Raw genomic sequence first — 18750 nt, 5'->3', positions numbered from 1 at the left:
ACTAGTGTGAATATAAAATAGTGCAGCCACTGTGGAAAACAGTTACATGGTTCCTCAGTTTCATGGTTCGTTGGACATAGAATCACCATATGATCTAGCAATTCTACTTCTAAATATATACCCCAATAAATTGAAAGAAGTCTTGAAAAGGTATTTGTATACCCATGTTCATAAGCAGCATGATTCACAATAGCAAAAAGCAGAAGCTTTTTTTGATGGACATCCACATGTCCATCAATATATGAATGGATAAACAAAATGTGATGTATACATATAATGGAATATTATTCAGCCTTTAAAAGTAATGAAATTCTGACACATGCTACAACTTGGATGAACTTTAAAAATATTACGCTAAGTGAAATATGCCAGATACCAAAGGACAGATACTGTATGATTCCACTTACATGAAATACTTAGAACAGGCAAATCCACGGAAACAGAAAATAGAATACTGATTTCCAGTGGCTGGGGGCAGGGGAAAATAAGGTATTATTGCTTAATGAGTGCTGAGTTTCTGTTTGGAATGATCAAGAATTTCTAGAAATGGGTTAAGTGGTGATGACTGAACAACACTGTGAATATACTTAATACCACTGAATTGTACAGTTAAAAGAGTTTAAATGGTACATTTTATGCTATCTATGTTTTATCACAAAACAACAAAATGTCAATACCTGAGTAAATGGAATGTCATAATCCCTGTAGAAACCAGTTCTTTTTTTATGGAAACTTTCTGCATGTTCAACATCTGAATCAAGGCTGTAGTCGGAACTATCATCACTAGATGGGGAATTATGCTGAAGAGAGGGAAAAGACAGACATGTTACATTTGCAAAAGGAAGTAATTAGATAAGCTTGTTTTAGCCAGAGGTACCAACCAGTATATTATATTATTCCAGAAGACTCTGAAGTACTACTGAAAAATTCTTGTTCAAAACGCCACCACCATTCTAACTTTGCTAAGGGTTTCTGAGAAGAAAGTACATCTTCCTCTCTGCTCAGAGACTATAACATTTTCCTTATCATTCCTTTGACCTAAAGAGAAATACTCTGCCCGTGTGCTCTAAAATGAACTACTTTTAAGCTAACCCTAAATAAAGTAAAATTGGCTCCTGGATCACCAAAAAGGGTCCTAGAATATGAGTAGAGTATGTATTAATTTGTTTTTACCTAAAATGGCTTTGGAGTTCTTATTCTATTACAGGAGTACTCGAAAACTAAAAGATACCAAAACATTACTAATTACAAAAATGAAATAAATCTGGTCCACAAAATAGAACAAAAGTGAAATGAAAAGCATAAGTAATTGATAATGACTAACAAATATCAAGAGTAAGCTTTTTCAAGTATTAATATAATTTCCAAAAAAATGACCAAATCTCCTCCATCTGGTCAAAATGATTACTTTCCCAACTTGAGCATTCTCTTTAAACAGTTCTTAAATTTCTTGGCAATGAAGACACTGGCTCTGTGTACTGTCATCCTTACATTCCCAGCATCTAGATTTACAGGTAGTGATCGACTTACGACCTATGCAACTTACGACCATTCGACTTTACGACCACAATCACTAGCCACGACTGCTCTGCGTCTGGCAGGGCAAACGTTGCCCAGCTGGGCGTACGACAGTGCGGACCAGCTTCTGGCAGCACTACCATCTCCGCGTGCACCATTTCAACTGTACATGTGGCCTACTCAACTGACGACCAAGTCGTGTTACGGCCGTCCCGTGGTCGTGTAAGTCCAGCACCACCTGTACTACAGACTCAGTACAAATTTGCTGAAACGATTGAACTCTGATGCTCTTAGAAGGATTTGTTTTACTCTACCCCATTTCTTAAATGTTCTTTTAGGAAAGACAAATTGCTTTCCTCTATCTTGTTCCTAAATGGTCTGGAGTTTGGTTTTTATGGTTTTATTGCTTTTGCCTTTATTGATTTGATAGGTGATATGAAGAAATCTTTTTATAATTATGCGTCAAATGCTTCAACTTTAATATCTAATCATTCTTGGCTAGGGTTTAAAATAGTGTCTATTTAAAAGCCCAGTTTGCTCAGTCGCTATCAGAAGTCAGCTCCAGCTCTACGAAAAACCTTTCACTGAAAAAAATACTAATAGAATTATGCTCTGAAAAGATTTGGTCCTTGTGTTTCTTGGTAGGATAGATTACAAACTCCAAAAAGTCTCAGATTTTTTGACTCTCTGGAATTAATTTTGTTAGGTAGTACTTTTTAGAAAATTTTCCATTTCATCTTGGTTTTTATATTTATTTTCATAAAATTATAACATGGATTTCCTATTATTTTAATTTCTTCTTTTTTATAGTTATTTCACCCTCAGCATATACATTTTCTCCTTTTCTTTTTATTATTAATTGGTTTGGTCAATGATATATATGTTGTTAACCTTTTTTTAAAAACTACTGGTTTTCATTCTAATTCATTAAAACTCTGCTCATAACTTTATTAAGTACTTCCTTTTTGTTTGCTTTGTTTTGTTATTATTCATGCTGTTTGATCATGGCTTAAATTGTTTTCTTAACTTTTTGTCATTTCAAAATATTAGGTTAGGCCAGGCATGGTGGCTCACGCCTGTAATCCAAGCACTTTGGAGGCCAAGGCAGACGGATCACCTGGGGTCGGGAGTCCAAGACCAGCCTGACCAACGTGGTGAAACCCTGTCTTAAAAAAATAAATAAATAAAAATAAAATATTAGGTTAAATTTTTCATATGCTTTGTGGGTATTCCTTCTTTTCCAGAAGACTTATTCTCTTCATTATCTTTATTTCAAAATAACAACCATGGAATGTGACCACAGTCCTATCTTGCTGCTAATGTGAAAAAAATAGATGGAATGGGCCAAGAAAGCTTTCCTGGCTTCATGGCTCTAGGGTTATCTCTTCTGATGTTAGCATGAAGCATTCAAAAATATGGCTATTTTCTGAGCTATGTCTCTTCTGCTTCTTTCCCTCATTCGTTATCTGACAATTTCTTTCCTTGGTCCTATATGCCTGTCTCTCAGTGTAGAGTCTACCTCCAGCAGTTACCTCCTCAGTGTGGGACTCTGTCATAGAAAGGGATCTAATTGATTTTTATTAGGGGTTCGTTCGTTCATCAGGTCCGGACCTTTTCAGCACCATTCAATTTCTGTGGTCACCTCACATTCATGCATAAACTTGTGGGTCAAGATGGCCAGGAAGAGACCTGTGTTAATTAAATGTAAATAGCTATAAGCTTGCTTGGCTCAGAGAAGCAAGTTTACAGTTAAGTTTATACACTGAACTAAACTATATTATTGGTGCAGTTAATTAGAAATCAAGAGGCAACAGGAGGCCTAAGGTAAAGACCATCCAAGAGCACAGTAACACCTGGGAACACCTCGAGGTGGTTGCAGAGCAGGGAATACTGCTGTGGTCCCACAAATGTCTTCTCAACATGGAGACTATATAAGGGCCCCCTAAAGAAGGCTTATGCAAAGATCTCTGAGGAGGGAGGCGACCTCTGCTCAAAGGATTTAGGAGGGTCTTTGCAGATGGGAACTGGCAAGGAGGAGAAAAGCCTTGCAGGACAGAGGATCACCAAACACCTCAGGCTCTGCCTAGATTCTCAGAATATGGAGTAATTTTAATTGCTCTATGTCCTCAATGCGCAGGAGATAAAAGCCCCTTGATGCACTGGGAGTGGTCAGACTGGGTGGCTCTCAATCTGCTATACTTCTGATGCAGCTGCACTCTGATAACAATTAACAATCAGTGATAAACTCAAGAGTACCAATTTAGCATGTCTTAAAAGGATCTCAGGTGCTCTCCCCACCCTGGCTATCTTACCTACAGCTTCACCCTCCCCTTCCACTCCCATAAGATCAATGAGATTGTGCACCTAATAAAAGCATTTGGAGCCCAGAGCTCATGACCAGTACGGTTCCCACACTTGTGTTGGTCCCCTGGACCCATGCTGTAAATTCTACTCTTATGTCTCTGTCTTTATTTCCTTCTCAATCCCTCGTCACTGCTGGGACTTAGGGAACCCACATATGGGGTTGGACTGGTTCCCAGCATAAACTGGTGGTAGTACAGCCCCCTCCCAGTTTCTATCGCTGTTCTCAGATAGGCTCATGAGGTTTCTGGGCTAGCCATGCACCATTTGAGGTGAATATCTGTTGGCAACTTGGTTTCTGTAAGTCCTTTTACTTTCCCTCTGCTTCATTTGCACCGATGCTGTTACTACACTGGTCTTGTTGCTATCGATGGTTTGGCCCTAATCATTTATATTTTTTAGGTTTATCAGAGATAACTTTTTTTTCTTTTTTTTGTAGATGTTATCAATAGGTTTTGGTTGTGTTATCCTAATTGATGTGTTTTTAATGGAGGAAATCCAGGGAAGTTTCAAAACCTGCTCCTCCATTGCTGCCAACTTTTCTGTGATTGCTCAGTCAGCATAGGTTCCCCTTCTTCCCTATCCCAAATCCTCCAGTACTCTGTTGTTGTTTTTTTTTTGACAGCATTTGTTTTTTTTTCATTTGTGTGTTGCCTCTCTCCTTCCCATTGCAATGTAATCTCTTTAAGACCCAACTGTTTCACTATTATAACCCTCAGCATACAGTATAAAGGTTTCCATAGTAAGCACTCAATAATACATATAAATGAATAAGTAAATAAATAAACAGATGGACAAGGCCAATGCTGCTAATCTGTATCTGTAGAGAATGAAACTCTCTTTCCTTAACCTTCCAATATCCATGTATACAATCTTCCATCAATTAAAATACTGTTTATTTTAATCTGCATTAAGATTTAACCTGAAGCCCAACATGGTGGCTCACACCTGTAAACCTAGCACTGTTTAGGTTTAGGAGGCCATGTTTAGCAGATCACTTGAGCCTAGGAGTTTGAGACTATCCTGGGCAACACGGCGAAACCCCGCCTCTACTAAAAATATAAAAATTAGCCAGGTGTGGTTGCATGGTACCCATAGTTCCAGCTACTCAGGAGGCTGAGCAGGGGCTCACTTGAGCCTGGGAGGTCAAGGTTGCAGTGAGCCAAAATTGTGCCACTGCACTCAAGCCTGGGCAATAGACTCTGTCTCAAAAAAAAAAAAAAAAAAAAAAAGATTTGACTTAATTACTTTTTAAATCTTTACGATAATTCATATGATCTTTGTTTAAAAAGTTTAATCACATAAATAAAAACATCTAATCCATATGTTTTATAATAAAATAATGACTTCTACTTCATAATTTTTAGTATTTTATATTTCATAAAAATTTATCAAAAGCATAAAAAGATTCTAACCTTATGTTTCTCACGTTTTCTCCTTTTGGATTTTTTCTTTTCCCTTTCCTTCTTGTGCTTTTTTCTTGATTTTCTGTAGGCTTTCTCACTTTTCTGCTTTTCATTCTCTTTTGCTTCTTTTTCTTGTATTTCTTCAAATCCTGCATCATCTATTTCACCATCTTCTAATTCGCCATCTTCTCTATAGAAGAAAAGGAAAACTTTAATTTTCAAATATTAATTCTAAAACAAATCTGATAGAAAGATTTTAAAAAGAAAAAAGGCATATGCCAAGAATGTATGTTATATTCATTTAGACAGGGATTGAAAAAATTTCTGTAATGGCACAGATAGTAAATATTTTACATTTTCAGGCCACATATGGTTTCTGTTGCAAATTCTTCTTCATTTAACATTCCTTTAAAAATGTAAGAACCGCCGGGCACGGTGGCTCAAGCCTGTAATCCCAGCACTTTGGGAGGCCGAGGCGGGTGGATCACGAGGTCAAGAGATCGAGACCATCCTGGTCAACATGGTGAAACCCCGTCTCTACTAAAAATACAAAAAATTAGCTGGGCATGGTGGCGCATGCCCGTAGTCCTAGCTACTGGGGAGGCTTAGGCAGGAGAATCGCCTGAACCCAGGAGGCGGAGGTTGCGGTGAGCCGAGATCGCGCCATTGCACTCCAGCCTGGGTAACAAGAGCGAAACTCCGTCTAAAAAAAAAAAAAAAAAAAAAAAAAAATGTAAGAACCATTCTCAGCAGCCAAAGTTTGCAAACCTCTAATTTAGATTAAAATCACTGATTCTCACAAGATGAATGCATGAATAAATACAGTGCTATCCCAAAGTACTGCGACAGTTACCATCTATTAAACTTCCTTCAAAAAAAGGAATTAAACTAAAATGCTTTAAGAAATACTCTACTTACAGGAAAGTATTTTTAACTTAGTGGCCCATAGATAGCTAAATAGTTTTAAAATAAAAGCAATCTAAGAACCAAAAATGGGCTGCTGTTGGGGAAAGAGGATCTAGGATCCAGTTGGTGCAGCTATGGCTTATCCCTATGCATATAGTTCTTATTCTTTCTTCTATTTTTATTTCTAGAAAATAATTATTTAAATAGATAAGATAGGCATGTGGCTTAAAAGGAAACCTCAAAAGGCACAAAAGGATTTGTCTCATTTTAAGTTAAAAAATACTGTATCAGTATCAAATAATTAAACATTTCTTCATTTGAATATTAACTTCTTTTTCCTTTATTGTATGTTCCCTTTCCTGTGCTTATGTATTTTCAGAAATTTTAGTTGGTGTGTATACCACAATCTGTATTTTGTACTTAAAGATTATACATTTCATGGCTGTATATTTATTTGGTCAAGTTATTTTATATCATAAATAATTCACGTAGAGCTGGGCATTTGATTGCTGGCCAATAACTCAGCAACTCACATTTTTTAGCATGAAGTTATTCTTTGGTTGAATTTTATTCTTGATATGGGGCTTATTTAGGAGTGAGATTTCTGGTCTATAGATGACCATGCTCATGAATTTTGACACGTTATTACCATGATGCTTTGCACAAGGGCTCCACAAATTTAGATCATCTTTAGCAGGGAACGAGTGGATTAGTTTTACTACAACTTCACTAATATTGGTGGTGGAATTTCAGTTGCTTTTTTTTGCTAGCTTACTAGGTCTCAGATTTTACTTTCTTTGATGACTAGTGAAGTTGAATTTTTCCCTGCCTGTTATATTGCTTGTGTACTTTGCCTGTTTGTGTCACTGTTCTTCTTTTGGATTGAGGTCATACTATTTTTTTAAACTTATCTGTATAAAACATTTTATTCAAAACAAATTATTGTTGGTCATATTTAATACAAATGTTTTTCCTAATCTTAAAAAAATTTTTTTAATAAAATAAAAGCAATCCATATTAATTTTTTTTTGACACAGGGTCTCACTCTGTTGTCCAGACTGGAGTGCAGTGGCACGATCTTGTTTCACTGCAACCTCCACCTCCTAGGTTCAAGTGATTCTTGTGCCTCAGCCCCCACCAGTAGCTGGGATTACAGGTGCACACCACCACGCCTGGCTAATTTTTGTATTTTTGTAGAGACAAGGGTTTCACCATGTTGGCTAGGCTGGTCTTGAACTCCTGACCTCAGGTGATCTGCCTGCCTTGGCCTCCTAAAATGCTGGGATTACAGGCAGGAGCCACCATGCCTAGACAGTCTATATTTAATTTTTACCAACAAAGAAAACAGTAAGCAAACAAATTTTCACAGATAGATAGTAACAAAATGCAAGACCCAAACAGTTCCTCAACTTGAATCTGTAAAAAAGATTCATAGTAAAACGATAAATCTAATTCCTTTCCAAATACTAGTATCGTTGCGATTATAAAGGCTAAATCCCAGAAACAAACTGACTTTTATATTATGACATTTTTATAGATAGAAACCAAAATATTCATTAGTAGTATTTTAAAATGTAAATAAACCAACCAATACACATGGAAAGATGAATACATAAAACAATTTTATGTTTAATCATACTTCCAAATCGTTATAGTTTGAAAAAAATGAAACTACTGCAAATAGTACACGCAAAAAGGCGAATGTCTATGTATAAATGGCAGCAAATGAAAAACACTTAAACGATGATGTGTGCATTTTAAAGGTAATTTAGAATTACCAGGTATGTGTAATTTCTAAAATACAAAACTAATCATGTCACTCTCCTGCCATAAATGTTCAATGATATGATATAATATCTCAAATATGCTTCCAAAGAATCCTCTAGGGATAATGGGTGTGGTCTTAATAAGATTGGCTATGAGTTGGTAACTGCTGACACTGTGGCATGTGTATGTATATAAGGATTCATTCTATTATTTACACATTTGAGATATTCTATAATAAAAAGATACTCTTCAATGGTTCCCTTTGCTTACCCAGCTACTTTCAATTTCTCAAGTCTACAAGCCTTAAAAACTGCCTAAAATCTCTCAATGCCTAGCTTACCTCACCGGCCTCACCATACGTCCTTCACCTGGCTAATTCCAATTCATTATTTAGGATGCAGTTTAGACGTAATTTCCTACAAGATGTCTCCCGTTACTACCCAGTTGTAGCTGAGACGCTTCATTCCAAGTACTCCTCTAATAGCTCTCATTTCTCTTATCATTGCACTCTGTACATTATTTCAAATGACTTGTTTACTCATTGGTGAATGTAGGGTGTATCACTGTCTTTTAGAGATATCTCTAGCAACTAGCATGGCACCTTGGTATTTACTGACTGACTGTTTATAGCCATCACTCTTGAACAGGCATATGATACCATTCTAAAGTGGCTGTAAAGTCACTAGAATTTTCCCCAGCTTCTATTATAAATCAAAGGTATATATTCACTCAGACTTGAAAACTGTTTGTGAGGCAGTCCTGGCATTCTAGCTATTTCAATTAAAATGTTTTGAACTTTTATAAACTATAAAACCTTACAGTCCAAGAATATGAGTGCACATATTCACCAAAAGACAAGAATGTTTTTAGCAGCTCTAGTCATAATAGTAAAAAATTATAAACAACAAATCTCTATCAACAGGCATATCGATATATAATGCTCTATTTATATCACAGAATATTACAAAGAAAAAATTAACAACTGCTACAAAAAACAAAATAGAGGAGTCTTAGAGACATATGAGGAGTGAAAGAAACCAGATACAAGACACCATTGTGTGACTTAATTTACATGCACTTCAAAAACAAACAGACAAACCAATATATGACAGAAGTCAGAATAGTGATTACCTCTTGCAGGAGTGCAAGTGACAAAAATTGGGGTACTAAGAAAACTTCTGAGGTATTTAAATATTCTATATATTGATTTGTGTGGTGATTACTATATACACATTACATATATTTGTAAAAACTCATCAAGTTATACATTTAAGAATTGTGTACTTTGCTGTCTACCTTTATACCACAATAAAATTTAAAACACAAATGACAAGAAAACGTCTATGAGTGTCTATCCTTTCTTTTATTATCTCTCTCCTTCAACTTGAGCTCCTTAAAGCATAAAAAAAAATACATCTGGAAATGACTGCTTCATATTTAGTATTTTAACTAGAGCTATTTAAAAACAAAGTATACATGCTAAAAATGCCCATAAATTCATGTCCTACTTTACATACATTATTTAAGTGTGAAATATGGGCCGTTTATATTTGTTATGAGACATAAAACATTGCAAGTTTTAAAAATGTTTTTTCTTTTCCCTTAGCCTACTTATCATTTCAGCATTCATATAATAGCAGATTTAAACATGTACATTTTTGTATGGCTACAAAAAATGCGAGAGAAAGAGAGGAAATAAAGAATACTGATTCACACTATGAACTGCTTCCAAACCCTTTAAAAAGTCAGCTTTGGACACGGGGAAAGCATATATCGTATAATGTAAAGAGAAGGAGATTTCACGAGAGGAAAGCTGGATTCCAATTCCAGCTCTATCACCGAAATAAAATAAAGCTTTCTTAATTGAGCACCTTAGTAATGTATTAGATACTAACCTTGTGATACTGAGAAATTCCAAGAATAGAAGAGGTAACAGAAGTAATTAAGAGTGCTTATCATTCTCTAGATTTTGAACTTAATACTATTATATGAGCTATTTTGTTTACTAAACACAAGATTTTTTAAAAAACATAATACATCAAACAGTTAAGTTCCTAAGTCAATTAATTCTATCTAGGTGATATTTATTAACATAAACCAACATAATAGAGTGATTATGTCCTTTTCAAAAAAGGAGCATATTCATGTTCTTGTACCAATGACTAGTAAATAACTTCCAGTTAATAAACAAAATTAATTTTAAAAGATTTTATCTCTTAAGCAAATCTATATAGATACCAAGTAGATTAGGAGTTTCCAGGTAGATTAGGGGAAAAATGGAGTGTGTGCCAATAGGTACAGGGTTACTTTGTGGTGCGGTGAAAATGTTCTAAAATTAAATAGTGGTAATGATTGTACTACTCTGAATATACTAAAAACCAGTGAACTGTACACTTTAAATGTGAAATATATCTCAATAAAGCTGTTATATTTTTTTTTTTTTTTTTTTTTTGAGACGGAGTTTCGCTCTTGTTACCCAGGCTGGAGTGCAGTGGCACGATCTCGGCTCACCGCAACCTCCGCCTCCTGGGTTCAGGCAATTCTCCTGCCTCAGCCTCCTGAGTAGCTGGGATTACAGGCACGCGCCACCACGCCCAGCTATTTTTTTTTGTATTTTTAGTAGAGACGGGGTTTCACCATGTTGACCAAGATGGTCTCGATCTCTTGACCTTGTGATCCACCCGCCTCGGCCTCCCAAAGTGCTGGGATTACAGGCTTGAGCCACCGCGCCCGGCCAGCTGTTATATTTTTTAAAACAGTTAATATTTTTTCTCTAGATTTAAATATCTAGATTGCAGAAAACTGGGGAAAATCATAATACACTATGGTATAACAACTCAAGACTCTGAAAATGGTTAGTACCCTCATCGTCTATGATGTTCTTATTCTAAGGTAATTTAAATTTTTATAAACTGCTATGCCTTAATAGAGGATTCTACTTTTTTCCATTCTGATATTGCTGGCTATTAAAATAAATTAACCTGAACTATTCAGTCTTACCTCCACAGGTAGTTTCTGCTTTTTCCTTATGCTTGCCTAAAGGCTCCTGCTACAAGCTACAGATCAGAAACTGAGTCTTCTGGAAGAAACACAAAAGCCTCTATAAAAGACTATACAAGTACTCCTGATAGATGATAGCACAAAGACATTACTCATGAATGCATATTTCTTGGGATAATATGAACACCATAAAAAAAGACAATTTCAGAACATACCAAGTGACCATGTCAGAATCTCTAGGATTTCCTTCCAGTCCAGAAGCAAACAACTTAATATTAAGTAGACTGCTTATTCTAAAACCAGCAGAACAAAGTATCCTAGATGTTTGAAAAGATTATTTGTAACATTTTTCTTTTCATGCTTTTGTACTAATTCTCACAGTCGTTTCTTCCTTACTATGGATGATATGGTAGGGTAACTGCTCTGTACTGGTGCCCTGGAAAACTTGCATGTCTCCACACAGGCCACTTGGGTAAGCCCAGCGATAGGCTGACCTAAGCCTTGACGGAATGCCCTGTGTTCCTTCAGAATATGAAAAGATAGGCAGTCTTGTGAGGTGCTGCTATAAAGCTATTTCTTACCTACCTCCATATTTTGTGGGAGCCTGCGAGAAGGCAGTTTCTCATCCACCTTCCCTTGTTCCATGAGGTCTGAGATTCACCACCTTGCCACTCCTCAGGATATAGCTGTAGGCTAAAAAGTTGCTTAGCTACAGGATGGAACCCGTTCCTCAGCAATAGAGTACCCGTCACTCATGTTAACCTATCTGGCCCCGTTTGGTTTCAGTGTTATCCTACAGGATGAGGGACATGATGAGCTGATACCATGCTGATTATCCATTTGTCTATGTAATTAATAAACTGTCTGAATCTGTCAGAATGCTTGACAGATAACTTGATTGCGTCTAGGCTTTGCCCATGCCTATTCTCATCTTTTCCCTCAACCTAAATAGCATATGTGTAGTCCTCTTGATTAACGCTTAAACTAACTCCCTACCTTACCCCTACCAAACTAGGTATTTTCCCTCAAGGAAAACACTGTCTGGTCACACTGGGACCATGTCCATCCACCTGACATGAGTTTTTGTGGTTTTCTGTTTATCTCAAAACTTGGCCTTGGGCATTTATATTTTGATGGCTTTTCGTATCTCCATTTTCACTTTATAGTTTCAGAAACAGTTCCTCTTTAAAAATTATCAGTTGTAGGCCGGGCGCAGTGGCTCAAGTCTGTAATCCCAGCACTCTGGGAGGCCGAGGTGGGTGGATCACGAGGTCAAGAGATCAAGACCATCCTGGTGAACATGGTGAAACTCCCGTCTCCACTAAAAATACAAAAAATTAGTTGGCATAGTGGCATGTGCCTGTAATCCCAGCTACTCAGGAGGCTGAGGCAGGAGAATTGCCTGAACCCAGGAGGCGGAGGTTGCGGTGAGCCGAGATCGCGCCATTGCACTCCAGCCTGGGTAACAAGAGCGAAACTCCGTCTCAAAAAAAAAAAACAAAAAAAATTATCAGTGGTAAAATCTGATGAGTATCAATAGTCTTTTTATCCAATACATTCTTACACCCTCTGGAATTATTTAGTTTGCAAAAACTTAGCTTACCCCTTTTTGACTATTTACAGCCATGGCAATTTTTATTTGATTGTTTTACTCATCAAGCCAGTCTTAGAATTTGTCAAAGCCTCAACCCAAATACAAAATCCTTCAGGAATGAGGCTTAGTACAAATATATGGGCAATATATACTTTAATTACTGTAATGTCCTCCATAGTCCTATCACAACCTTTGCAATTTTTGATGAACTCTATGCAAGGTTTGTCTTCCCAAGAGATAACTGAGAATTCTTTTCTTATTTATTCACTTTTGTTACAAGTAATTCCTCTTTTGTTTTTGAAACTACATGTGGCTTTCCTAGTTTTTATTTCCTGAATCAACAACATATTTACTCGTATTTGCCTCATTAGAACCCAACTTGAATATACACATAACTCTATGTAACAATGTAATAATTAGACGATTTAAGATGCTTCCTTCTGTTGTCTTCCAGGAGATCATGCTAATTTGGAAGTTTCTGAAGGTACACTGATCCCCCTGCATGGGGCTTATAAAATTTGTAAAAGCTATCAAAACTTAGTTAACAATGCCGACTGAAAAGATAAATAAAGCCATAAAGCACTGGAAGTATCACAAACCTAAAACAATTAATCCAAGCGGTTACAGGTTTACAACATAGCTTTAGATTTCTTAATGGCACACCAAGGAAAAAATATGACATATTGCTAACATTCCCTGATGAATGTGCAAGGAAGTATGACCTATAGTCAAACTGAAAGAAAAGACAACTTGGCTAATCAAAAGTGGACTCAGAAGGACCCCTGAGATCTAATCTCCTGGTTAAAGTAAGGAAATCTTTGGTGATCAATCTAAAGTGACTTCCAGTCTCTCCTTATCATCATCCTGGTTATTCTTGTCTCACAGCCTTCTAATGCCTGATCTCCAGCGTTGTACATGCCAGTGCACAGATGTTATTTCACTGATGGTATTAAAAAAATCATTTTGCAAAGGAAGGAAAAATAAAGAGATTCTGATATTCAGTCAGGCCAAATGCCAAGTCCTTCAGTCAGAATTCCTACAAAGGTAGTAGGCTGTACAGCAGTGAATACATAATCATCTGCTATATTTCTACAGGACCAAGGGATGGTCAAAATAGGGGAAGGGATTGTTAAAATAAAACTTTGCCAAGTTCCCAGTCTGTGCACTCAGAAGTGTTGACCATACGTCCCTGATCTTAACAAACACTCATATCCCAACTCAGATCTCTTTGTTAAGCAATGTCTGTGCTTTTCTGACATAAGCAGAAAATAAAATAAAAGGGAGAATTTCCGGTCTCCAAATGAACTAATCAGAACTTAATGCCAAGAATTGGGCATGGGGGCTCATGTCTGTAATCCCAGCACTTTGGGAGGCCAAGGTTGGTGGATCACTTAAATCAGGAGTTCAAGAACAGCCTGGCCAACATGGTGAAAACCTATCTCTACTAAAAATACAAAAATTAGTAAGGTGTGGTGGCAGGTGACTGTAGTCCCAGCACTTGGGAGGCTGAGTCAGGAGAATCTCTTGATCCTGGGAGGTGGAAGCTGCAGTGAGCTGAGATTGTGCCACTGCATCCCAGCCTGGCTGACAGAGTCAGACTCTGTCTCAAAGAAAAAAAAAGTATTTTATTGAACAAACTATAAAATATGTAAATAATCACAGTTAAAATTCTAGAGATTAAAATGAAACTAAAACTGAGATTAGTTTGCATAGGGTATGCCAGAAACCCCTACATAATTTTTAGATATGAGTGTCAAATCTGGCTTTGAGCTTCAAGAAACAAAAATTTGACCTAAGACAACAGTGTTTCCAAGACAAAAACAGACCAGTTGCTCTAAAGCAGCACATTTTTTTTCCGGGAGTAAGATCAGGGAGAAACTTCTCCTCTGAGTCCTCATAATGACAATACTACCTGATATAATGGACAGTACCTGATATGACAGACACTGTCCTCAAGAGTGCCCATATAATCAATGCAATATTTTATTACTTACAGCATTTGCCAATTTGAGCCAAGGGCACGCTACCGAAGTTCGATTAAGAAAAAGCAATTATGTAAAGGAAGAAAGTACTAATGTGCAAGTATATAATCGTCTGACATTCAGACTTAATTCAGAGATGAAATCCAAAATATCTAGAGCTGCAATTCTTTAAAAATATATGTAAGAATTTTATGTCCTTCCAGCTAAAAAGCAAAACAAAACAAAGAAAATCCATTCATTCATTTAACATGTATTTATTCACCACGTTCTAGGGGGATACAATGGTAAACAAAAATAAGAAGAAAACATGGTTTCTTCTCTCATGGAGCTTTTAACCTTGGGGTAGCATAGACAACAATCAAAGAATCACACAAATAAATATAAAATAACAACACAAGTATATGAAAGAGGTAAATGGTGCTATGAGTGCACACAACAGGGGAAAGTCATCTGTCAGGGAAGTGTGGAAGGCTTTCCCTGAGAAAGTCGTGAATAAACTGAGATGAGGAGTTTGAGAGATAGGGGATAAGGAAAGGACCCCTGCAAACAAAGGAATAGGACGAGGAAAACTTCTATGCAGAAAAGAGTATGACATCCTATAGGAACTAAGACAAGGCCAGTGTCACTGGGTCCTAAATGTGACTTACTTCAATTCCTCAGGAGCTTTTTTAATGTTTGTCAGGAAACGGTGGCCACCAGGGCAGACCAGTTGGGTGATGGTAGGGGATTTGGAGTTATAAGATGTTACAGGTTTCTTTTTGTTTTGTTTTGTTTTTAAATTGAATAGCATTTTTTTAAGTGCTCAAAAAACATCAGTCCAAACTTTTTATTGTACATATTTTTCAAAAGCTGGGCATGGTGGTTTATGCCTACAATCCCAGCACTTTGGGAGACTGAGAAAGATGAACTGGTCAAGCCCAGGAGCTTGAGACCAGCCTGGGCAACATGGTAAAACTCCGTCTCTTCAAAATATACAAAATGATCCAGGTGTGATGGTACATGCCTGTGGCTCCAGCCATTGTGGAGGCTGGGGTGGTAGAATCATCCGAGCCTGGGAGGTCAAGGCTAGAGTAAGCCGTCATTGGGCCACTGCACTTTAGTCTGGGTGACAGAGATGCTGGCTCAAAAAAAAAAAAAAAAAAAAAAGGAGGTAAAAAGACTTAACCATATGAAGCTAGAAAATCAAATAAAGCTAGAAAATGGGTCCTTATTTCATTTCAAGGTCCCAGATAAGTTGATAAAGAGTGGTGCAGGGTTGGGCACAGTGGCTCATGCCTGTAATCCTAGCACTTTGGGAGGTGGAGGTGAGTGGATCACTTGAGGTCAGGAGTTCGAGGCCAGCCTGGCCAACATGATGAAACCTCATCTCTACTAAAAATACAAAAATTATCGTATTTTTCGTAGAGATGGAGTTTCATCATGGCGTGGCAGCGCTGCCTGTAGTCCCAGCTACTTGAGAGGCTGAGGCAGGAAAATCGCTTGAATCCACAAGGCGGAGGTTGCAGTAAGCTGAGATCGTGCCCCTGTACTCCAGACTGGGCAACAGAGCAAGACTCTGTCTCAAAAAAAAAAAAAAAAAAAGTGTTTCAGTTCAGGGAACAGCCCACCAGATCCACCATATAAAAGCCTCTACATCAAAGCCAGTAGGACAGGGGTAGGGGGCCAGGAGGTGTGAGAAGAGGAATGCTCAAAAAAATGAAAACTATTTTATTAATAAGGTTTGCAGTTCAAAAAAGGGCTGAGCACCACCAATATCCAGAAGAGAGAGTGCAATATAGTGAAGTAGGTGACTGCCAGAACAGGAATTTCTACCTAAAGAGGTTCCAAACTGAAACAAAAACCAAATGAAATCTCTTATTTAATGAAGACCTAAGGTTCTGGCAAAGTGAGGTCACCTGAACCTGGAAATTAAAACAGGAGTGTTAAACAAGAATAACCAGCAACAAAAGATTTTTTAAAAGGATTACTTAAGGCTTTAAACTTAAGTGGCATGTTAAAACTAATCATTTAACATCATAGTAAGGTAGAACAAAAAGCTCTAGAACCAGAAAGATCTGTACTTAAATTCTGCTTCCCAACGTACTACCTGTATGAACATGAACAAATTATGCCATCCTTCTAACATTCAGTTTCCTTCTCTATACAATGGGTGAATTCACCCACCTTACCACTGCAGAGTTGTTTAAGGATTAAGTGAGAAATAAAGTTAAGTAATTATCTAGCATTGTACCACCTAGTAGATAGCCCTCCATGAAAGCTTCCTTTCCCCTTGTGACTTACCTGAACTATACATATTTGAATAGAATTACTATGCTGGACTACAAGTACTTCCACAGAAATTAACTGGAAAAGGTTATAAATCCAAGCAGAAGGGATTCTAAGAGGAAATTTCTCTTATTTTCCTTCAGAGAATAACAATGAAAAACTATGTGGAATAGGTTAAAAAAAAAAAAAAAAAGGAAGCTGGAATAGACCAAGTTTGGAGTCTGTTCCTGAAGGATCTGTACTTCATTTCATCTCTATGCAACACTCAGCAGCAGTATGCATGAACACCTCCCATATCCTCAAAGTCTCCCCAAGGCAATAAAAAAACATAAAATGGAGCATGACATCTAGTGTTCACAGGGATATGGTGATAATAGATGTTAATGATGATTCAAAGTAACCAAATAAAAGATAAATCAGCAACTGTCTGTTTAGGAAAACAGAAAGGCATTCTATGTATTCTATTCACAAAGAGTTCCTTCAAAATGTTTCCAACAAATTGGGTTTTGATAAGAAAATATCTGGTAATTATTAATTCTCTGCCCCATCCAATGCAAGATGGAAGCAGTAGTGCTCAACGTTAATCTAGAAAATTAAGAATTTTAAAATATATCCATAAGCTTGTATGCTTGACATCATGAAGAAAACCACACTATTCCTAAAATATATTATACTTCGTCATAAGCAGAAGCAGACTATTACGTGAATAAATCAAACGTGAATTAGCTTGCCATAGGTTTTTTTTTTTTGGAGACATTTTGAAAATTATTCTTTTTATATTTCATTTACTCTCTTTGATATCTAAGCTAGAATTGATTTACTTTCATTACCTGTCCAATTATCCTCTTGATTTAGGCTTTCCAGTGCAGACTGGAGAACTAGAAATTCCACAGAAACAAATCTCAGAAAATAAAATTCCCTTACAATATGAGTATCAGAAAATAATCTAGGTTTCATGATATCAAAACAAAAGTTTTAAAAGTTGATACTTTCCACAATATTTTCATATAGCAGTTCTCTAGAAATGCTCATCGGATGAATCTACAATGAACCAGAATGAAACAGCCTCTTATCTAGTAATATCCCAAAAGAGCATTTGGTCTGTAAATATCTAGTATCTCAATCCAGTATCTGCTACTAGATTAACTATAATTATAAGGTACTGCAACTGGGGGATGTGGGGAAATAGACTTTTTAAAATAAATGTTCCGAATTATTACTTTGGCCTAACAATTCAGCCAAAGTATGCTTCTTCAATTCTGCCTTGGCCCATCTCAGCTCATTTTTGGTATCCCTGAATGTCACATGGTCAGAGATTGCATCATTCAGTTACCATGATATCTAAACAGTGTAATTTAAAACCTAGCCAGGCACAGTGGCTCATGCCTGTAAACCCAGAACTTTAGAAGGCTGAAGCAGGCAGATCGCTTGAGCCCAGGAGTTCAAGACTAGCTTGGGCAACATAGCAAAACCCTGTCACTAACAAAAATACAAAATTTAGCCGGGCGTGGTGGTGTGCGCCCGTAGTCCCAGCCACGTGGGAGGCTGAGACAGGAGAATATAGAACTGGGGAGGCGGAGGTTGCAGTGGGCAGAGATTGCACCATTGCACTCCAGCCTGGGTGACAGAGCCACCCTCGTTTCAGAAAAAAAAAAAAAAAAAAAAAGTGCACTGGGTCGCCAAGATGTCGTTCCCAAAGTATACTCCGTTGCGCCTAGCCACTATGCCCTCGACCCAGCCGAATAGGAAATATTTCCAGAAACCCAGCGCCCGCAAACCTAGTGGTTGGCTATTAAGAGCTCAGCTGAAACCTGCTTCAGTACAACGACCCTAACTGCCGAGGGCTGATTGAAGATCCTGTCTTGATTCATTAGACCTATGCAAGACCAGCAAATGTCTATCCTATAATTTCAGACCCACTCCTAAAAACTCACTCTTGGGAGCTCTGTGT

General features: G+C 37.3%; 1 protein-coding gene across 1 annotated transcript in view; it reads right to left on the bottom strand.

The window, feature by feature from the left end:
• The window catches only part of ZC3H6 (zinc finger CCCH-type containing 6), a 64277-nt gene that overhangs the window by 33411 nt on the left and 12116 nt on the right, over nt 1-18750 (bottom strand). The window contains exons 2-3 of the mRNA XM_003942492.4: nt 5295-5475; nt 678-800 (exon numbers count right to left, since the gene is read on the bottom strand). Of these exons, the coding sequence (XP_003942541.3) occupies nt 678-800; nt 5295-5475 (304 nt within the window). The remainder of the gene's footprint in view (nt 1-677; nt 801-5294; nt 5476-18750) is intronic.

Source organism: Saimiri boliviensis, chromosome 1 (assembly GCF_048565385.1).
Source record: "Saimiri boliviensis isolate mSaiBol1 chromosome 1, mSaiBol1.pri, whole genome shotgun sequence".
NCBI classification, from domain to species: Eukaryota; Metazoa; Chordata; class Mammalia; order Primates; family Cebidae; genus Saimiri; species Saimiri boliviensis.
Note: the sequence above shows the minus strand (reverse complement) of the source record. Positions and strands in the feature narration are given on the sequence as shown.